General features: G+C 41.0%; 1 protein-coding gene across 1 annotated transcript in view; it reads right to left on the reverse strand.

Annotated features, from left to right (window-relative positions):
* The window catches only part of FREM3 (FRAS1 related extracellular matrix 3), an 83,939-nt gene that overhangs the window by 42,665 nt on the left and 21,722 nt on the right, over positions 1 to 19,552 (reverse strand). Inside the window, exons 3-5 of the mRNA XM_028744986.2 lie at positions 11,470 to 11,616; positions 5,055 to 5,285; positions 4,086 to 4,211 (exon numbers count right to left, since the gene is read on the reverse strand). Of these exons, the coding sequence (XP_028600819.2) occupies positions 4,086 to 4,211; positions 5,055 to 5,285; positions 11,470 to 11,616 (504 nt within the window). The remainder of the gene's footprint in view (positions 1 to 4,085; positions 4,212 to 5,054; positions 5,286 to 11,469; positions 11,617 to 19,552) is intronic.

Genomic DNA, 19,552 nt, shown 5'->3' on the forward strand with positions numbered 1-19,552 from the left:
CTCAACAGGGCTGCAGAAGCACATCTTAAGGTATGGACAGCATGATATAGTTGAAGGTAGTTCTTAAAGGTAAGTTGGTCCTAAACCATTTAGGGCTTTAATGGTCTTCATCTGCACTTTGAATTAGGCCTGAAAACGTACTGACAACTGGCGCAGCTGGCTCACTACTTATGTAACATACTCTGCCTGCTGCGCTCAAACCAGTAGGCAAGTGGCAGAATTCTCCACTAGCTGAAATTTCCAAATTATCTTCATAGGTGGCCTGACATACAATGCGTAACAGAAGTATAGCCTGGAAGTCACTGGAGCACTTACAACAGAAGCAAGGTTCAACATCTCCAGATAGGGTCACGGCTGGCACACAGTTGAAGATGGCAGAAAGCACTCCTAGATGCCACCTGCGCTTCCCCAGTTAGCACCATGTCCGAAATCATACCCAAGCTATGAACCTGGACTTTCAGGGACAGACTCAGACCAAGTAAGTACCTCCACCCTCGTGTAATAGAATGTTCTCCTCATCTCTCACCCCTCTAAATCTGTTATGGGGGCTCCTCCAATCCCCTGGAGAAAATCCAGTGATTGGGGGGGACAACATGTGTGACGGCAGGAGATAATTTCCTTGCATAAGCAGAATCCATTCTCCTTTTGGAATTATTTAGTTCAATACCACTCACAGTATTTGGGCAGGGTGGGCACACGTGTGGAAACCATGGAAGAACATTCTATCATTTGAGCTCCCGCTTGGAATCTGAAGTGGCAGAGCCAAGATACAAGTTTCTAACCTTGGTGAGAATGAAGCCAACATCACTCCTGCCCTATACGAAAACCCTAGGTGACAAAGGCATCTCAGGTGTACTCTCTCACAGTCATTTTTATTTATTTTTAATTAGAGGCTCCCCTGCACTACATGAGAAACTGTCTCCTCTCAAGTGTCACGAGGCAGTTTCCAATGGGGTACAAGGGAATTAAATGCGCCACTGTGACACAGACTTCAAATGCTTCTTACACTGACAATGAGGGGAGAAACTTCAAGCCTCATTATAGCTGTGACATAAATATAATTCTGTTACAATAATAAAAGAAATGTTTGCTTTTCTCTGAGCTCCAATGGAAGGTGCTTCATCTGCTCTCCCCACCCACCCTGCCCCCGTTGGCTCACTGTAAGAGAATGTGGCCACAAGCAAATCCTAATCTAGAAGTTAGCCCTTATCTTTGGTGTGGGGGCCGGGGAGCTGCCTCATATAAACTAAGATACTTTCCCTACAATCTGTTGAAGAGCAGCATGTACTTAAAAAAATCCCCATTCCTCAACCACCCTCATTCCCAAATCTTATGTGGAGGCATAATTTTTATCTTTTGCATTTGGGGAGCACAAAATGTTGGGCAAGAAATGGAAGGAATGTAAAGAAGAATGGTTATCTCTGGAAAGGGCAAATATACAAAGAAAGGAATTTATCTGAAGCAGTGGGTTTTCTTTTCAATTAAAAAAGAATTTAGACTAAGGCACTTAAAAACCAAAGATTCTGTTGTTGCTGATATTAGCTCTGTCCTGTTGGTTTTATCATGTACTGTTGTTTTATGCTATATTTGGGTTTCATGCTTTTAACTTTTATGCAAGTTGTTCCACTGTTAGAAAACCAAATAACTTTCATTATTAGACAGTATATATAGAAAATAGATTAATAAAAAAACTGGGTTGTATTGCCTCCAACAAAGTCATCCCGTTAGTGCAAAGACTTCCACTTTCACAGACTCCCGTCCTTGCACCTCCCCCTATATCTGCTCTGGAGGGCTGGGGGCACCCAAACAACAGATTCGGGGGGGGGGTGCTCAATGGAATAAGGGAGATTCCATTGCACAAGCAGAAGTCCTTGCAGCTCTGTTGAATGCAGCCCCACAGATAGTACAGCCCAGTGCCCATTTGCTCAGACATAAATGCAGATTACTTCTAAGCACATGAGTTTAGGCGTACTTGGAATTAAGTGCCATTGACTCAAGTGCAACTTCTCTAGTTTGAACTGGTCTCAAAGTCCCAGTTACAAATTCTTAAATGGGTCATCCTGATATTTATAGAGAAGTAATGCAAGCTCAATATACACAGCATATAAAAAGATCCATTCCTTTTTTGACTGCATTCCTTTCACAGAATCCATAATTGGTGCCGGGTGGGGTGGGGGGGACAGCACAACCATTCCGATACGTTTCGGAAGAGTCTTTTTTATAATTATTTTTATTGTTTTTTTACATATATTTCCATACATAACATCTAATACACAAAGGTAAATAAAACATTTGGCTCCTTAAGCCTGTGACTTCCTTCCTCCCCGACTGAAGGCTTTCAAACCTATTCTCTAAATACTGCATTCTCCTATATTTCTTAATACTATTAAATCATATAAATATTAAATTAGCCTTAATTAATAAGTAGTAGTTTTAACCTTACAAAACTTCTTGTAACCCTTCGGATGGGTCTTGACCCGACAAAGAGCTATCCAGACCTTCAAGTTCCTCTCACGGTGACCATTTAGAAATCTACTGTGCTTTTCAAGAGAAATTGCAATATAAAAAGGAGACCTCCAGTGCAATCCTGTCTGTCTACTCATAAGTAAGCCTCACTGAGTTTAACATGATTTACTCGCTAAGTGTGCATACGACTGCAGCCTGCATGACCTGCTATCAATCAGCAAGCTTACACTCTCAGCACTATCTCTATAAAGGCCACCAAGCAATCCCAGCATAGAAGTCTGCAATGGCAAAGCAATCTAATCTCTGTAAAAAGTGGCTATGGACCTGTTTTTTGAAATGCTTTCATCTTCCTATTACATCCCACAGCTGTGCTAGCATACTTAACATCTGAAACTGACCAACAGCTGTCATGCTTCACCGAAACAACTTGACTAGCTGTCTAACCCACAGGGGCATAAATCTTTCAGCACGTGCACCATGCAAAAGGGAGTGCTTCCTAATAAGGAAACTAGGAATTAAAAAAAAAACCACCTAGCATGTATTTTCCACCAGCTCTCCCACAAAGATATGAATAAGCTGAACAAAAACAAAACAAAAACGAATATCCAAAGAATATTATACTTGAACATCCAGCATAAGTTTCTGCATATATTTTATATCACTTGTACTTAGTATGTAGCAGTTCACTTTCAAAATAATTATTTTATAAGTCATTTTACAACTACACGAGTAGCTGAGCCCATGACCAACCTATTATCTCAGCAGTAAATCCTATGGAGTTCTGTGGGCCTTAAGCAAGGGCAGGACTGCAGTTTGAGTGAAATATACAGATAATTCTTGTGGGAATTTATTTTTTATTAAATTATTATCCCACTTTTCCTCATAAAGGCGTCCAGGGCTGCAATAACAAGTAGTAAAACATTTTTTAAAAAATTAAGCACCTAAGATATTTGATCTGAATATTTTAAGGAAACCTGAAACCTAATGTATTTACCTAATAATGCCACATAAATCATCTCATTAGGTATCTGATACTATGTTTTTGTTTGCCATCAAAGGAAGCGTAGAGCTTGTACACAAAAGGAAAAAAGGGGGAATATGTTTAGTTGGTTTAACTGGATCGCATTTCCTAGCAAATGAAAATAAAATAATATTTTAGAGCAAATCTGCCCAGTCACTTAATGTATGTTTGTATCTGCTTTAACTATATTCCAGGGTGAATATATGTGATATATTTTTGAACATGCCACGCATATTGCAAATTCTGCTGTATGATGGAAATACGTCACAAGTCATTCCTAGGTTTGTGGCACTACGACAATCAGGGGCAGTGTGTCATGTTTCAATGCCTGAGGCAAAATGGGAGCATGCTGCTGTACTGCCCCACACTGCCAAAGCGTCCCTTACCTGTGGTGGCGATTTCCAGAAAGATCTAATGAGATCTTTTGGCACCGCTGCAGACGCTGCTTCTCCACCAGTTACGGAGGTGCTGTGGAGCCCACAGGGGCACTGCCTCTTTAGCTTCTGCTGCCTGAGGCAGCTGCTTCACCTTGCCTTATGGGCAGGCCACCCCCTGAAAACTGCTAACAGCAGGTCTAATGTAGCAAGGAACACCTTACCTTGATGTGTGGAACAAATGACCATTAATTCATGGCTGGCATCTCCAGATCTCCTGACAGGAATTAGCAGCTCACCAATATCTTCTTCTATTCTATACTCTGGCCCAGGAATGTACACGGTAGATTCTGGAAAAGGGTGGAATGGGGGAGAGAGAGAGGGAGATCAAATAAATACTAAGTAAAATAATTTAAGGTAGATGGCATTACTGTCTATACTGGGTGGTATTTAATTGTATTCTTATGCAAATAGTATACCTGAAGGAGCGTCTCCACCCCCATCGTCCAGCCCGGACTCAGAGGACCTTCTGGCGGTTCCTTCATTGTGAGAAGTGAGGTTACAGGGAACAAGGCAGAGGGCCTTCTCGGTAGTGGTGACCGCCCTGTGGAACACCCTCCCACCAGATGTCAAGGAAATAAACTATTTGACTTTTAGAAGACATCTGAAGGCAGCTCTGTTTAGGGAAGTTTTATCGTGTTTTTAATATTCTGTTGGGAGCCGCCCAGAGAGTCTGGGGAGGCCCGGCCAGATGGACGGGATAGAAGTAATAAGTTGTTGTTGTTGTTACTACTACTACTATCCTTCTGTTGATGGAACAGTGTATGATTGAGCAGGAAGTCTCTACTAATAGAAAGGGAGCGAGGAGTTCCATTACTAATCCCCTCCCTGTGGTTTCCCACACCACTTTCCATGCTGCTCTGAAGGGTCCCCAAAACCCTCTGAAACAAGTTCTCAGGAGTGGAAGAGGCTGAGGGTGAAGAGTGAAATGAGAGTTGGCAAAAAGTGCCCCCCCACCATCCATTAGAGGAGGCATCCACTGCATCAAAAACCCTTCTGCAAACAGAAGGGGACAATTCTTTTCCACCCATTGTCATCCAATTCTGAATTCCATTCCATGGGGACAGGATTGGAGTGCCTTTATAGGGGAGGAAAATTAAAGCAGGAATAAAAAGTAGGAAAAAACCACATACCATCACCTGGATCCACAATTTCCACCGTTGCCTGTTCTGGAAATTCCAGGGCAGCCATGACTGGATCTGACAAAACAATCTGGAATAGCTCTGATTCCTCATATTCATTGTCCACTATTATTCTTACTTTCCAGGTAGCCACTGTCTGCCCTGGGTTGAACTGAACCTGTTTCTGGGCTTTTCCTTTGAAATCTTTATCCTTTTCTGCTGTTCCGTCTCTAGTCCCAATGCCTGAAGGAATATTTGGAAGAAATAACAATAAAGGGTTAAGAAAATATCCATTTTTTCTACTCCCCAAGAGGAACAACTTCAAGAATTTTTTTTTTGAAATTTCAGAAAACTGTCATATACACATATATAACATATATATCAATATCCCTGTCCCAGAAAAGATAGTGCAGACAGAAGCCTACAGCATCATTCTGTAGCCTGCGGCAACCTGTAGTATCATTTAACAGCCAAAAGAGACATACAGGTGAGTAAACAGAAATCTGGAATGGGTGAGGAGGAAGGAAAGATGGTGAGCAGGGAACAGATTTGTCTTTGCTTTGATCTTCACTTCCTCCAGTAATTTTTCTAGCTGACCCATCTTTCTTTGTGAGAAGCAACAACAACAACAACAACAACAACAACAACAACAACAACAACAACAATAATGTACATCAAAATCCCCATCAGAGCAGTATCTTCATCAGGATCAACAACAAAAAAGTACTTATCCATGGGCCTGCTCATAAAATAAAATAATTTAAGACAAGGCAAACAATTATTACAATGACAAGTTAAAGAAGATTTTAAACAACTGTGTAAGACTTCAGCATAGACTAAATGGAGGTGGAGAAAAACCTGGAAGTGGTATTAGTTGTTACCCAAGTATGCAGAGTAACAACCTTGAGACAGAATGCTAGAGGAGATTTGCAGACAAAATTGCATTTCCCTCTCAGGGTGCAAGACAGATTGTAAGATGCATCCTAGTCTACAGGCACAAAAAATAAAAACATATGTTCTCTCATTTTTGAGAATATAAAATCTTGGTTCATTTTAAAGCCCCAATTGGGAGGCTATGTGTATGTGTAAATACATGTTTTTACACAAACACAGACCTTTTTTGCTTAGAAAACTGAAAACTGACTGCGGCTGTAGCTTAATGTTACTGATTTGATCGTCCAAAGCGAACCTGACAATTCTGTGGCTCTTAATGCTATTGCTGCAATACTGGTGATGCCTCAGTTTGGTGATATTTTAATATGGACCTAAATAACTGTTCTGTTACTTATTGAATGTATTAATAAGTTGTATGCATGATGCCTTAAAATCCATATTAGAATCAAATGGCTGTAGCTGATTTCTTTCTTTTTTAAAGAAGTGAGAGGGTGCCATACACAATTCTACCAACACATTTAAGATATTGGTTATGTCCTTGACAGCTTTTAACATTTCAGCTGCAAAAGTGTGATTTTACTGTTGTCTATAATTTTAAACGGATAAAAAAAGTAGGCGCATGTCTATGAAGTTAGATTTTGAATTTCTTAATGTCTAACATTTCTACTCTACTTCAGCTTAAATAAGCGAACTATTTTATTTAATTCATGGTTTGACACCATCAGTTAGGAAACTTTACCTCTCTGTCAGAGAATAATGAACCTTTGTCAAGCTGAATCCCTCGCCCAGGTCTGTGAGAACCTGATAGCCTGCAAGAAACTTCTGAAAGCTGTGAAGTGTGAAAACCATTTCCACTTTAGGACTTCCAGTTCTTACACTCCAGACCTAATTAGAAATGCTTGATATAATTAGGAAAGCCTAAGTCAGCATTAAACCTGCTCTACCAGGTTTGCTCTTAAATACTTGATCAGCTAATAGTTGTTTTTTCAGTGTCAAAATGATGGAAGGAAAAAAGAGAGATCTGGCCATGTGATCTTTTCTGACTTAGGGTACATTCAGATATGGGGATTATTGTGTTAGTATTCCTGGTTATAATGCTAGCACTACTGGCCCAGTTTCTAACATTTCTTTCACACTATATTATCCTGCTATGTTCCAGAACTGTGATTGCTTTTTCAGCAATCTACCACCATGTCACGCTACTTTTCATTCACACCAGTGAGTGTGGTGTGACACAACAGCAGGTGTCATCTGACATGTCACCGCCACTCTTTCTTGTGCATATTCACATCGGTTCACCCATGAAAATGGCAGAAAAGAACTGTGTGCTGGGATACTGCCCCAAATACCATCCCATCAACTGTCCTAGTTAATGGACATGGAAACAGATTTTTCTTCTAGAAGCAATGAACCCAGAAATGATTATTCAAATCCGCTGTATTGTGCAAGAAATGTGTGTGTAAAATGGGATACCACTGTTCTTCAACAGACTGTGTCTTAGAGTCTTTACTGCAACTGAAACCAATATATTTTCTACAATTTATGTCAGCGAAGGCATGTCTACGCATATACTTATAGGTAGGGCTGTGCTTAGGGATGCGGGTGGCGCTAGAGCCTAGGGCTTGCCGATCAGAAGGTCACGGTTCGAATTCCTGTGATGAGGTGAGCTCCTGTTGCTCGGTCCCAGCTCCTGCCAACCTAGCAGTTCAAAAGCACATCAAGTGCAAGTAGATAAATAGGTACCGCTCCGGCGGAAGGTAAACAGCGTTTCCGTGCGCTGCTCTGGTTCGCCAGAAGCGGCTTAGTCATGCTGGCCATATGACCCAGAAGCTGTATGCTGGCTCCCTCGGCCAATAAAGCGAGATGAGCGCTGCAACCCCAGAGTCGGCCACGACTGGACTAATGGTCAGGGTTCCCTTTACCTTTACTAGGGCTGTGCTATAAATCGATATATTGTCTGGTATCGGGTTTTAGATCAAATCATGATAACCGTTTTTTAAAAAATGACTTTGCAATTAATCACATATTGTGTGGGGGGTATTTAAAAAATCACAATATTGGGAAAACCAGGAAGCTGATGCTTCTTCCTGTGTGTGCAGCTCTTGCTAACTCTACCTCAGACAACTCCTCCCTGCATCCTGCAGCAACAAGAAATAGCTGCAAATCACTACAGCAGGCTGACTCAAATATCTCCCAGCAGATATCAACAAACAGCTTTGAGAACCAGTTAGCAGTCACTGTGAGTCTCACCCTTCCGTCTCCTGCAGCAGCAGTAAAACACTACAAATTAACTACAGCAGGCAGATTCAAAAATTGCGCAGCAGATATCGCCAGAGCTTTGAGAACCGGTTAGTAGTCACTGTCAGTCTCAACTTTCCCTGTCTGCTGCAGGAGAAGCAAATCACCACAAATCACTACAGCAGGCTGACTTAAACACAGTAGTACCTCGGGTTAAGAACTTAATTCATTCTGGAGGTCTGTTCTTAACCTGAAACTGTTCTTAACCTGAAACACAGGTTCAGCCTCCTGCTACCGCTGCACCACCACTGCACGATTTCTGTTCTCATCCTGAAGCAAAGTTCTTAAGGTAATATTTCTGGGTTAGCAGAGTCTGTAACCTGAAGCATATGTAACCCGAGGTACTATTGTATCGCCAAGCAGATATCACCAAACAGAGCTTTAAGAAACCTCCCTGGCCACCCAGCCGGCAAGCAGGGACCTCTTCTCTCAAGGCTCTTGCTTAAAGGCACCAGGCTGGTAGTTGGCTTAGGGAAAGCCTGCAGGTTCTGACTTCTGGAGCCCTTTCCTCATAAAGACATAAACTGGGGCTAGTAAAAAGTAGATACCTTCCTTTAGCATTTGGCCCTCTTCTGTCATTCCCCCCTCCATCTGCATGTGTGTCCCACTTGTGGGTGTGTCTCCCTCCCCCCTGCCATTGGTGTGTGTGGTACATTTGTTTTTGTGAAGCAGCAGCCAGCAGCAGCAAAAAGCACCAGGTTTTGGTTTTTTTTAACTCAGCTGACACTTCATTTTTTGTAAGGGCAGCCGGCCCCTTGTTAAAACTGTACTGCTTGGGAGGGGGGTGATTGTGTTTCCCTGACTCCCTCCTCCCTCTGTTGGTGTGCCCAGCTGATGCTTCACTTGGAGCCATGGTACTATGGCAAGGAACTTTCCTGGAGGTGCAGGGGTCTGTGCTGAGAGGCTTCTTGAGCCCATGTTTCTTTAGCTCATTCTGCCCTGCTAGTGCTTCACTTGCACGCTCTCTCAACTCTTTTCCTTCCTTGCTCCGTCAAGGAGCCCCAATTCTCCTTCACTGCTTCTCTTTCTCTCTGCATGTGTGTTCCAATGTTTATTTAGCTCAATTTGCTCTGCAATGCTTTGCTTGCATGTGTTCTCTCTCTCTGTGTTAACGCTTTCCCTTCCAAATTGCTTCCTTCCTTGCTCCATGATTCTCCTTCTCCTTCTCTCTCTCTCTCTCTCTCTCTCTCTCTCTCTCTCTCTGTGTGTGTGTGTGTGTGTGTGTGTGTCTGTGTGTGTGTGTGTGTGTGTGTTTGTGGCTTGCAAGTTGCTTCAGAATAAAAGGGGGGAAACACCCAGTACTTGTTGTGTGCGCCTTTCTTTCAGGGCAGAAACAGCCCATGGGATGCTACCAGCCCCATGTTAACTCTGTGAGTCTTCAGCTGTCTCCTACCCAATTGCAAGCAGGAGGGAAATGTACTCTTGAGATCCTTCTTGGTTTGCAAGTTGCTTCAGATTAAAAGAAAAGGAAAACCCACCCTGCTCTGCCGTTTGAGCCTCTTCTGTGTCTCCCCCAACCTCCTTATGCTCCCCATTTCTCCTATATGGCTATGCCAAGAGGGGCCATTGATGAAAGCCCTCTGATGTGGTGGAAGGCACATGAGGCATCCTTCCCAGTGCTGAAGGTGCTTGCAAACAAGTTTTTGGCTACCCCAGGGTCAAGTGTGTCATCTGAAAGTGTGTTCAGCACGGCTGGCAATGTTCTTCAAATACAAAGGGCATCTCTATTGCCAGAGAATGCCAAAATGCAAATTTTCCTTGCAAAAAATTCATTTAATGATTTTTGTTCTGTAAAATTCTATCCATTCTTCCTGGTTTGGCCTGGTTCATAAAAGAAATGCAAATTTACCTGGCAATAAAAATACAAATTTTGTTTATATTTTGTCCTGTTGAAATTTATCCATTTCATTCTTTTGATTTTGTCCTGGTTTAGAAAGGAAAATTAACAAACAATCAAATAACTGGTGTTGTGCGATGTATACATTCAACTAAGACTCAATAGGCAATTATATTTGAATATCTAAAAGTGTGACACTGAATTTGTTTTTTTTTTCTTGTTTAGTAATGTAATTAATTTTTAGGGAACCTTTGATATCTATGCTACTAATTACTTCTACAGCTTTAATTTTAGAGAAAATGTGCTCTTATTGGTACTGTAGAACTATAATGTAACAGTTGTAACAATATGTTAAAGGTAAGTAGAAATGTATCAGTTTTAGAGTTAGACCCTTAAGTAGTAGCAGTGGCCAGGACATTACCATGTTCACCTCTACATAGTTCCAGCCTTATTTCAGATATTGTGATATATTGAAATATCACAATGTTTAACTGGTGATATATTGTTATGTTGAAAACCAGGTATCGCCCAGCCCTACTTATAGGAAAGCATTGGCATTGTAGGGCTGCATTTCTGCACACTGAGCCTTATGAGGAATGTGTTTTAAAACGTCTCCATGCGTTATCCAGTGGCCGACTGGAATGTTCCACTTCACATTTATCTAAATACTTCTGAAAAGCATCTGATAAAGGACACTTTGGTGTTTCTTATTGACTTTCTTTTCTCTGTTTCTCACAAGAGTTCACTGTTAAACAAAGGCAGTCAATGCATTTTGCTGAAGCTGGGAAAGTTCACTGGCTTTTGTGAAACATTAAACAACATTAACAGTTTTCTGACCACTTTCTCTCTCATTCAATGTGCACTATGACTGCCTAAGACCAATATTCACTGCAGCAGTTTTAAAATAGTTTTTAAAGAGGTCACAGAACCCAAAACAGGGCAGACAACCACAAGTTAATAGTACCCAAATGTTTCCAGGTAATGCCTTGGTACACAGTAACCAATGAAATAAATGGGAATTATATGAATGCATCCTAAAAATCTATACAGTAACAAGTAATTTTTCAACAAATCATGAGTCAGTCAAATATGACCAGTCCACAATCCTGAACATGTTTATAAACTTGTGCATTCATGGTTTTGAAGCCATGTGAAAGCCACTCTGCTGTAGTAAACTGTAAAAAAAAAAAAAACAAAAAAAAAACAACCTGTGCAGATAAACAATGAAGCCAAGAATTGAATTGCTGTAATTGACCGTTTTACTGCAGAAATGCATTGATTAAATATTAAGAGTATGGTTTATTTTCAACCATTTTATACCACCCTTTAATCATATTTTGATGGTTTGTAAGTTCCTCTAATAAAAGTTGCATTCGGACAAATTAAAGGTATACTCACTAACAAATGATGTCTCCCCCAGATATCCTCTCCGCTTGAGTGTTACTTCCAGAACCCTTGACTCCTCGTCTACAACATAATATTCTTTTTCCAGAGAAATCCAAGCCCAGTTCAGACGGAAAGGTTGGCTCCTCAACTTGTTTCCTCCTAAAATTCATCGGCACGAAACAAATGTCATTGTACAGAATACATAATGCCCAAGAAGCCCAATATTCTTTAAATATGCAATGTAAGCATGCTCTCATACATATCTCACACAAACATTCTTTTAGTTTTTAAGGCTTTGGGGGATTTTCAGTCAGTCATTTAATTAGTAACAGTGAAAAATACACACCATTGGGTTTAACAGAAGATAATTAAAACTGCTTGTGATAATGGTTTCATAAAAGCACCATTTTTTCCGTATCTGGATCTGAGGGGTGCTTTGCTTCTTACCCATTTGCTGTGTGGCAAATCTTACAAATAAACTGGATTAATTAATTGCTGGATTCAGGAATTAGAAGCCTTCCCCACCCAACCCATAACAAGAACTTTACAATGCCAGATCTTCTCAGAGCTGAGAAGTGTGTGATGGGGAATAGCAATGACTTAGAAATGTTCTTTAATACAGTGGTACCTCAGGTTAAGTACTTAATTCGCTCCGGAGGTCTGTACTTAACCTGAAACTGTTCTTAACCTGAAGCACCACTTTAGCAAATGGGGCCTCCCGCTGCTGCCGGAGCACGATTTCTGTTCTCATCCTGAAGCAAAGTTCTTAACCTGAAGCACTATTTCTGGGTTAGCGGAGTCTGTAACCTGAAGCGTATGTAACCTGAAGCATATGTAACCTGAGGTACCACTGTATATGAGATCATACTGTTGGTTGAATAGTACTTTGAATACTGTAAATCAAATTCTTTTTCAACTGAGAAAAATACAGTAATACCATTCAGCCAGCCAGTCTCAGCAGCAGAACAGCTTTGAGATCTGTGGCGCCCACAGGAAGTCAGCCTTTGCTTCCTGGTGGACGCTCTGCATCACCACACTGCCCCCTCCATACATGACAGCAGTGGGGGTGGAGCCAACTCCCTATTTAGAGGCCAAAGGCCACCTTTACCCCCTTTCCTTCTCTTAGCAGCACCCACTCTCCCCCCCCCCTGCAACTCTCAGTATGACCTAGAGCCGCTTCTCAGCCATGGAGGAGGCTTTTGCTCACCAGCTGCTTGTTCTGGCCAGTGGACGTTTGTGCCTCCTCTCTTATCCCAGGGTGGTATACCTGGGATAAGGGGCAGGCACCTCTGCCATACTCCCCATTTCTGGTAACGCCCAGTATTTACTGTCAGGAGTTCAGCCCTACACTCGAGTAGGACCCTGGCAGAGACACATGCCCGACTGGTATGTTCTCTCCCTCCTGGACAATACCAGTCTAGTATTTACCTAACAAAAGGTTTAGCAGTGTTTTGTATATACTCCCCATTTCTTCAGGCAGGTTGGTTCACGTGATTAGCTGCAGGCTTGGCCTGGGGTTCCGTTTACTCCCCAACCTAAAGGGGTTTCCCTCTGCAAATATTCATATGGCTTGTTGTTTAACGAACTGGCCCTTAGTTCAACCCAACCTACTGTGTCTGACTCCTTATTTGGCCTTTGGGATGCAAAGAACAAGCACTGCACGTATCCCATAAAAATACTTAAGGTTTGAATTTTTAAGGGAAGGACAAGAAATGCCCTGTATTGCGCAAATCGCTGTTATCTTGGTGAAATTGCTGGTAGAAATACACTCAAATTAGCCCAGATGACAGCTGCATACCTCTTATTAAATGAGTCTCTTCACTGAGCTATTATGGTTAATAACACCTGTGACTTATACTATGGAGCCACAAGGCCTCTGTCAGCTTAATATGTTCCTCCTAAGGATGACAGATGCTGCAAGCTCTTCATGACAAGTTGTCTCCATTCCCGTGACAAGTCGTCTGCATTTTTTTTTCTCTTTCAAAAAAGAGAACTTTTGTGACCAAGATGTCTTGAGCATCCGTGAAAGGAAAGACAACTGCACTCATTTTTCAGGGCTGCCTTTCTCTCTATCCCAAAGGTCAAATGATATGAGGTCAAGGTATGGAAAGAGGGTTTTAAGAGAAAGAAATTCGATTTTACTTTTCTTTCTGAACTCTGATTAAAAGAAATCATAATCAGATATGTGAACTAATTCTTATTTATGTTTAAGGCAAATTTAGTTCTTGCTGATTCCTTCTGTGGTCAAATTCTCATATTCAATTGGAAACAATGTCAGGCGATTAGTTTACAAAACTGTTGAGTGTACATTTTGATAAGCTAACATTTTGTAAATACAGTAGCCACTAGTAATAATACTATGTGAGCCAGTGTGGTGTAGTGGTTAAGAGCAGTAAACTCGTAATCTGGGGAACCAGGTTCGCATCTCCGCTCCTCCACATGCAGCTGCTGGGTGACCTTGGGCTAGTCACACTTCTCTGAAGTCTCTCAGCCCCACTCACCTCACAGAATGTTTGTTGTGAGGGAGGAAGGGAAAGGAGAATGTTAGCCGCTTTGAGACTCCCTTGGGCAGTGATAAAGCGGGATATCAAATCCAAACTATACAAATAAGACACACCATGGGAATTTTAAGGACAGCAGCTAGTTTTGGGCTAATACAAGTTGACTGACTGTGTAGAAGCCTATTCTTTTCAGACTGCCTTTCTGTTTTTCGAAGCAGAGTGCAGATGACACATTCCACACACCTTGTGCATGTCTTTCAGTGTCCTTTGGACAGGTTAAATAGATGACATTTCCCATCATATTTTCCCTTATACTTCCCGTCATGCTAGAAATGCCAGTTGCCATCAGTATAGTGGATCACTAGAAGAATTGCAATGCTGCCATTCTCTTTGCAGAATGGCTTTTCATCTAGAGCAGGTTTGAGAAACCTTTGACACTCCAGATGTTGATGAACTACAACTCCCATTATCTTTTGTCATTAGCCATGCTTGCTGGGGCTGACAGAAGTTCTAGTTCAGCAACATGTGGAGGACCAAAAGTTCCCCATACCTGATCTAGTGGAAGCAATCTGTGAAAGGAGGCGAGAAGCGACTCTAGCTAACTGTCCTTTCCCTGTGCAACACCCTCCATGCAGCTCTGAAAGGCCTCTCAGCCGCTCTGGCACACATTGCTGAGGCGGATGGGGGATCTGTAGCAGGAAGGGGTAAGTGGCAAAAATTGTCTTCTTGTCCTTTAGCAGAAGCCTGGATCAAATGCCATTCAACTCACAGCACTGACTTGTCAATGAGAGGTAATATTCCTGCAAGCCACAATTTAAAGCCTATTCGTTTCCTAACAATTTTCTTAATTCCTTAATTCGCCCAAGTCAGCACAAAGTCTAGGTGATGAAGCATCAATCTATTTCTCATACAGGAAGACTCCCACCTTGGAAGAGTCCTAAATAAATGAAATCTATGTATACTAGGGATTTCTGCTATTTCAAAGACAAAACAGATCAGTATAAATGGATGTAATTATGGATGCAATGATGAAACGCCACTCAGATTAAGTCACATGCCATTATTCAAAAGTTAAGAGCGGATGATAAAACTGAATTATGACTGTCCTATCATATTTCTAATATTATATTTTTGCAGCACTGTAAAGGAGCCATTTTAAAGTTTTCAAAAGAGTACTGGATTTTATCTGGTCAAAATTTAGCTGGTGAGAAGCCCTATCATATCCATTTCAGAGATCCGATACCCTCCCTTAACTAAGATTACAACAGATGTACTATTATATATAGCTGTATATACAATAAAAGCTTTGCTCAGACATTAGGGGTCTCCTAATCCGTCACATTATTTAAAGCTGTCTTACGTTCAGTGTCACTGGGAAATGCTAATATCTTAACATATTCATTTATAATTGACAGAACACATTCCCTTTATGCACGCACTACACTGTAAAACACAAATAAGAATTATTGTTTGTTTTGATAACAGAAAACTAAGTTACTGTAATGAAAAGAGTTCACGCCTTCAAGCCTCCATTTTATGAAGTGAGGTAATGTTTCTTTCAATAGGCCTAGAAGTTAATTGATCGAAGAGAGCCAGTGCCTGCAGCAGCACAAAATCAGAAAGTGTAGCAGGAGGCCGCAAACTGTATATTCCCTATTGTCTCTTGTCAGTTGCTCTGTGCCGCCACCCCACCATTTTTAGACCTTTATCTTTTTAAGGGTTGTACTTGGTGCCTTTCAGAAGAAGCTACAAAGCATTCATTAGAAACTGATTTTGATGATGACAATAATAATAATAATGCAGCCATGTTCTTTCTGATTACTTATTTTGCTTTATTCATATATCCGAACACATTTCTTGAGTCTTCTGTTTCAATTTGGCACATTCTGTCGAACAGTGTTTTCCTTTCCCATTTTACATTTCAAATGCAGCAGTGGAAAACACATAGATAGCAAGTACATCCAGATCACCACATTTCAGTTTCCCACAAGCTTTTTCAATTTTCCATCAATGGTATTAATATTCAAAATAACTTAACACTCACCCATTTTTCTACCTCTTACATATATATAAGATTTTATACATCCATTCTTTCCCATCCAGTATTATTCTGTTTGTCCAATCTCTCTTTAAAAAAAAAACAACTGTCCCCAAATATGTAAACATGATTTCCAGTTTCCTAAATTCTCTTTTATATTCTCTGGTAAATATATATACCAAGATATTTAACAAGGGATTTGGAATGTTCCAGTTTATATCTAGTTTTTAAATTCTTGCATCAATATAGCATCAAAATTGAGTCTAATTTTGACTTATTCCTATTAATTCTATAACTGCATACCAGACTTCACCAATTTAGTGCCTCTAGATGTGATGAGAGCTACAGTCTAAGACATCTGAAAGGCAGATGACAGTATCATCTGTATATTATGTATATTTTAATTCCCCTACACACATTACCTTAATTTCATTTGTATGTCTAACACAAAACATTAAGGCTGGATGAGGGATGGATGAGACGTTAAATTCAATGTGCATTTAAAGTTGAACATATCAAACTTGCAGTTTCTGTAGCAACATGCAAACTGAAACACAGCTATCCTTTGAAATTCACACCTATCTGAATTTTGTGATGTAGCTCTTCAACCAATGTTTACAAAAACGCATAAATTAGTGGAAAGGGTGAATAAAAATGAAGGTAATAGTGGTACTTAGTGCAAAAACAGGGAGATAAAATCCCTCTGCCTGCTCTTTACATAGGATCTTTAAAGAGCAGGCAGAGGAAGTGGTGGCCTAACATTTTTTGGGCCCTGAAGCTTAAAGTGTTATGTTACAAGGGCTCCTTCCCAACCAGCAACAAGGGACTCGGCTAGATTGGTAAAGAAAAGGCATTTTATATGTGTTGTATATGCGATATAACACTGTGGCACCAGATGGCGCTGTGGAGTCTCATCTTTCCCTACCAGATTTCCCTGTATGAGTTTGCAACACGTTTAAATGAATCGCTTCTTTGACGTGCCTAGATCCAGCCAAGATTTGATAGCTTCTTCAATTGGATTATTCTACAACATATCACCTCTTTTTCTATCTTGCACTGCAGCATCCTCCCTGCAGCATTTATTGTGCTATCACAGGGTTGGGCACCAATTTCCTTTTGGGGCAAAGTAGGTGTTGAACCATTCCGCCTTCTCTCTGCCATCCACTTGTGGCCCCACTGCTAAGACATACAGCTATGCAATCAGCAACATTGACATTTGTCGTGACCCTAACAGGTTACACTCTACCATCCAGATTCATGAGAAGAATGAGCATGGGGAGCCTGCGGCCCTTCCATTATTCCAGGACTACAACTCCCCTGACCGCTGCCTTGCAGGCTGTAACTGATAGGATCTGGAGTCCAACAACTTCTGAAGGACCAATAGTATCCCAATAAAGGTCAGGTCTTTACAAAGACCTTCAACTCTCCGCCATTTTCTCCAGAGAGCCTTCCTTTTTCATGACCATTTTCAACAGGAGAAAAATACAAAACATGTCAAGATATGAAAGATAATCATATTTAAAACAAACTCTACCACCTGCTTCTATTGTGAAATGCCAGGCATGAACAGCCAGGAAGGGGGCTGAACTATGTGCTTCACCAGGCACATTCAATACAGAAATAACATCAAGTTCAAGAGAAGTGTGTGTAAAAGTCGCCAGGTAAGATAAATATACAAGTTGCAGCAAATGGGAATTGAGTAGTTCAAGAGACGAGACATCCAAAAACACCACAGAAGATGAAATAAGACCTCATTTACATGCACTCAAAGCCATGTGGGAGCCATGTCCTTGCGATGCAAGCCCTCCCCATTCAGGGTGTTGCATGAATGAAGCAACCACACCATCAGGGCCAATTTCCTGCTAATTTTGCCTTCCCTCTCACCCACAAAACAGATAATCCAGAAATGCCCCATTAGATAGCAAAGTTAGTGTACAAAGTCACACCCGTGGCCCATCTAATTCAGTACTGCCTACACTGACGGCCATGTTGGCACACCAGGGTAGGTCAGTCTGAGAGCAGTGACCTCACTAGTGCCAAGTGTAGTGTAGCAAAAACCACCCAATTGTGTTAAGCAGCTCAGAAACAGGTGGATTAGACAAATTAATAAACATTTCTATCAACAGTGAAACATCACAATTGATATGTTATCTCTAGGTTCGAAGGCGGTATGGCTCTGATCTATCAGTTGCTAGGTAACAAAACGCCAGAGAGGATACTGGGCTCATTTCCTGCTCTTCGGCTTCCTACTCATCTGGCCACTCTGTAAAACAGGATACTGGACTAGATGGGCGGGCCTTCCGTCCAAACTAACAATTGTTGAGTTTAAGGCAAGTGATGCCTGACACACATTTATCACTAAGCCCCATGTGCTAACAGCCAGCAACTAACTGGCATTCTAGCAGGATGGACTTGCCCCATTTTGTATCATTGGATACTGCTGTACATTAGTGAAAACACACACACCAACAAAAAAATAAATAAATGAAAAGTTACTCTATTTAATAAATAAACAACAACAACCACAATAGATCTTTTCGTGAAGAAACTATGTAACATTGATGATTTGATAATTAAAGTATCAAAATCTTCAATGCCTTCCCACCCAACACAAAGCAATTCAAATAGAATTAGCCACTGTTATATACGCATTGCTGTCATTATCAATTATACATCAGGGCTTTTAGACACCCATTATTATACTTGCAAAATGTCTGTCCAATTATATACATACGGATCTATAAAGTCACAAGACTGCTAGCCTAGAATGTGAAAAAACACCGATCCTATGAGAGAGAGAGAGAGAGAGAGAGAGAGAGAGAGAGAGTGTGTGTACACACACACACACATACATACACACACAAATGCCCTGAAGAGTGTGCTTGGAAAAATATGATAAATGCACTTTGTGGGTGCCAGCATAGTGTATTCAAGTGAAATGAATACAGGATGTAAAAATAAACCTGCTATAAGAATAGATAGCTATTCATAAGACTCTAAAGTTCCTGCCAGTATTCTGGAAGAGTTCCAAGAGCTGTGACAGAAATATAAGTTTCTCTACATGCCAGAGAATCATTTGCTAGATAGTATTCCACTCAATGTGGAGACAGGGAAAGAACAGACAAGGAAATACAGGTTTTTTGGGCTTTCCTTTGACTCTTATGCCTAATTGGCATCTGCCGGTAACACTGCCACACAGTCCAACACTAATTGTTATTCTGGCAAAAGTTGCTGGCAGGACAACAGATCCCGTCTCTGATTGCTTCCTGTGCTCCAACAAATCCTCTAGGTCTCATTACACATGGGCTGCTTTGAACAACAGAACACACCATTTTGCCAATTACTTAGTTCATCATTTTGCCATTCTTATATGATCGACATGTAAGATTAAATTTGCAACTGTGCTTACAGGTTTACAGTATTACAGATGGCAAATAATACACTGTATTCATTCATATATATGTGTGTGTGTGTTTTGCTAACTGCTGAAAGCACCTTTGTTTCAATGAATGTTGGTACCCTACTTTTCCTTCCGAAATAAGCTCAAGGCGATTAA

The sequence above is a fragment of the Podarcis muralis genome, chromosome 9, assembly GCF_964188315.1.
Source record: "Podarcis muralis chromosome 9, rPodMur119.hap1.1, whole genome shotgun sequence".
Taxonomy (NCBI): domain Eukaryota; kingdom Metazoa; phylum Chordata; class Lepidosauria; order Squamata; family Lacertidae; genus Podarcis; species Podarcis muralis.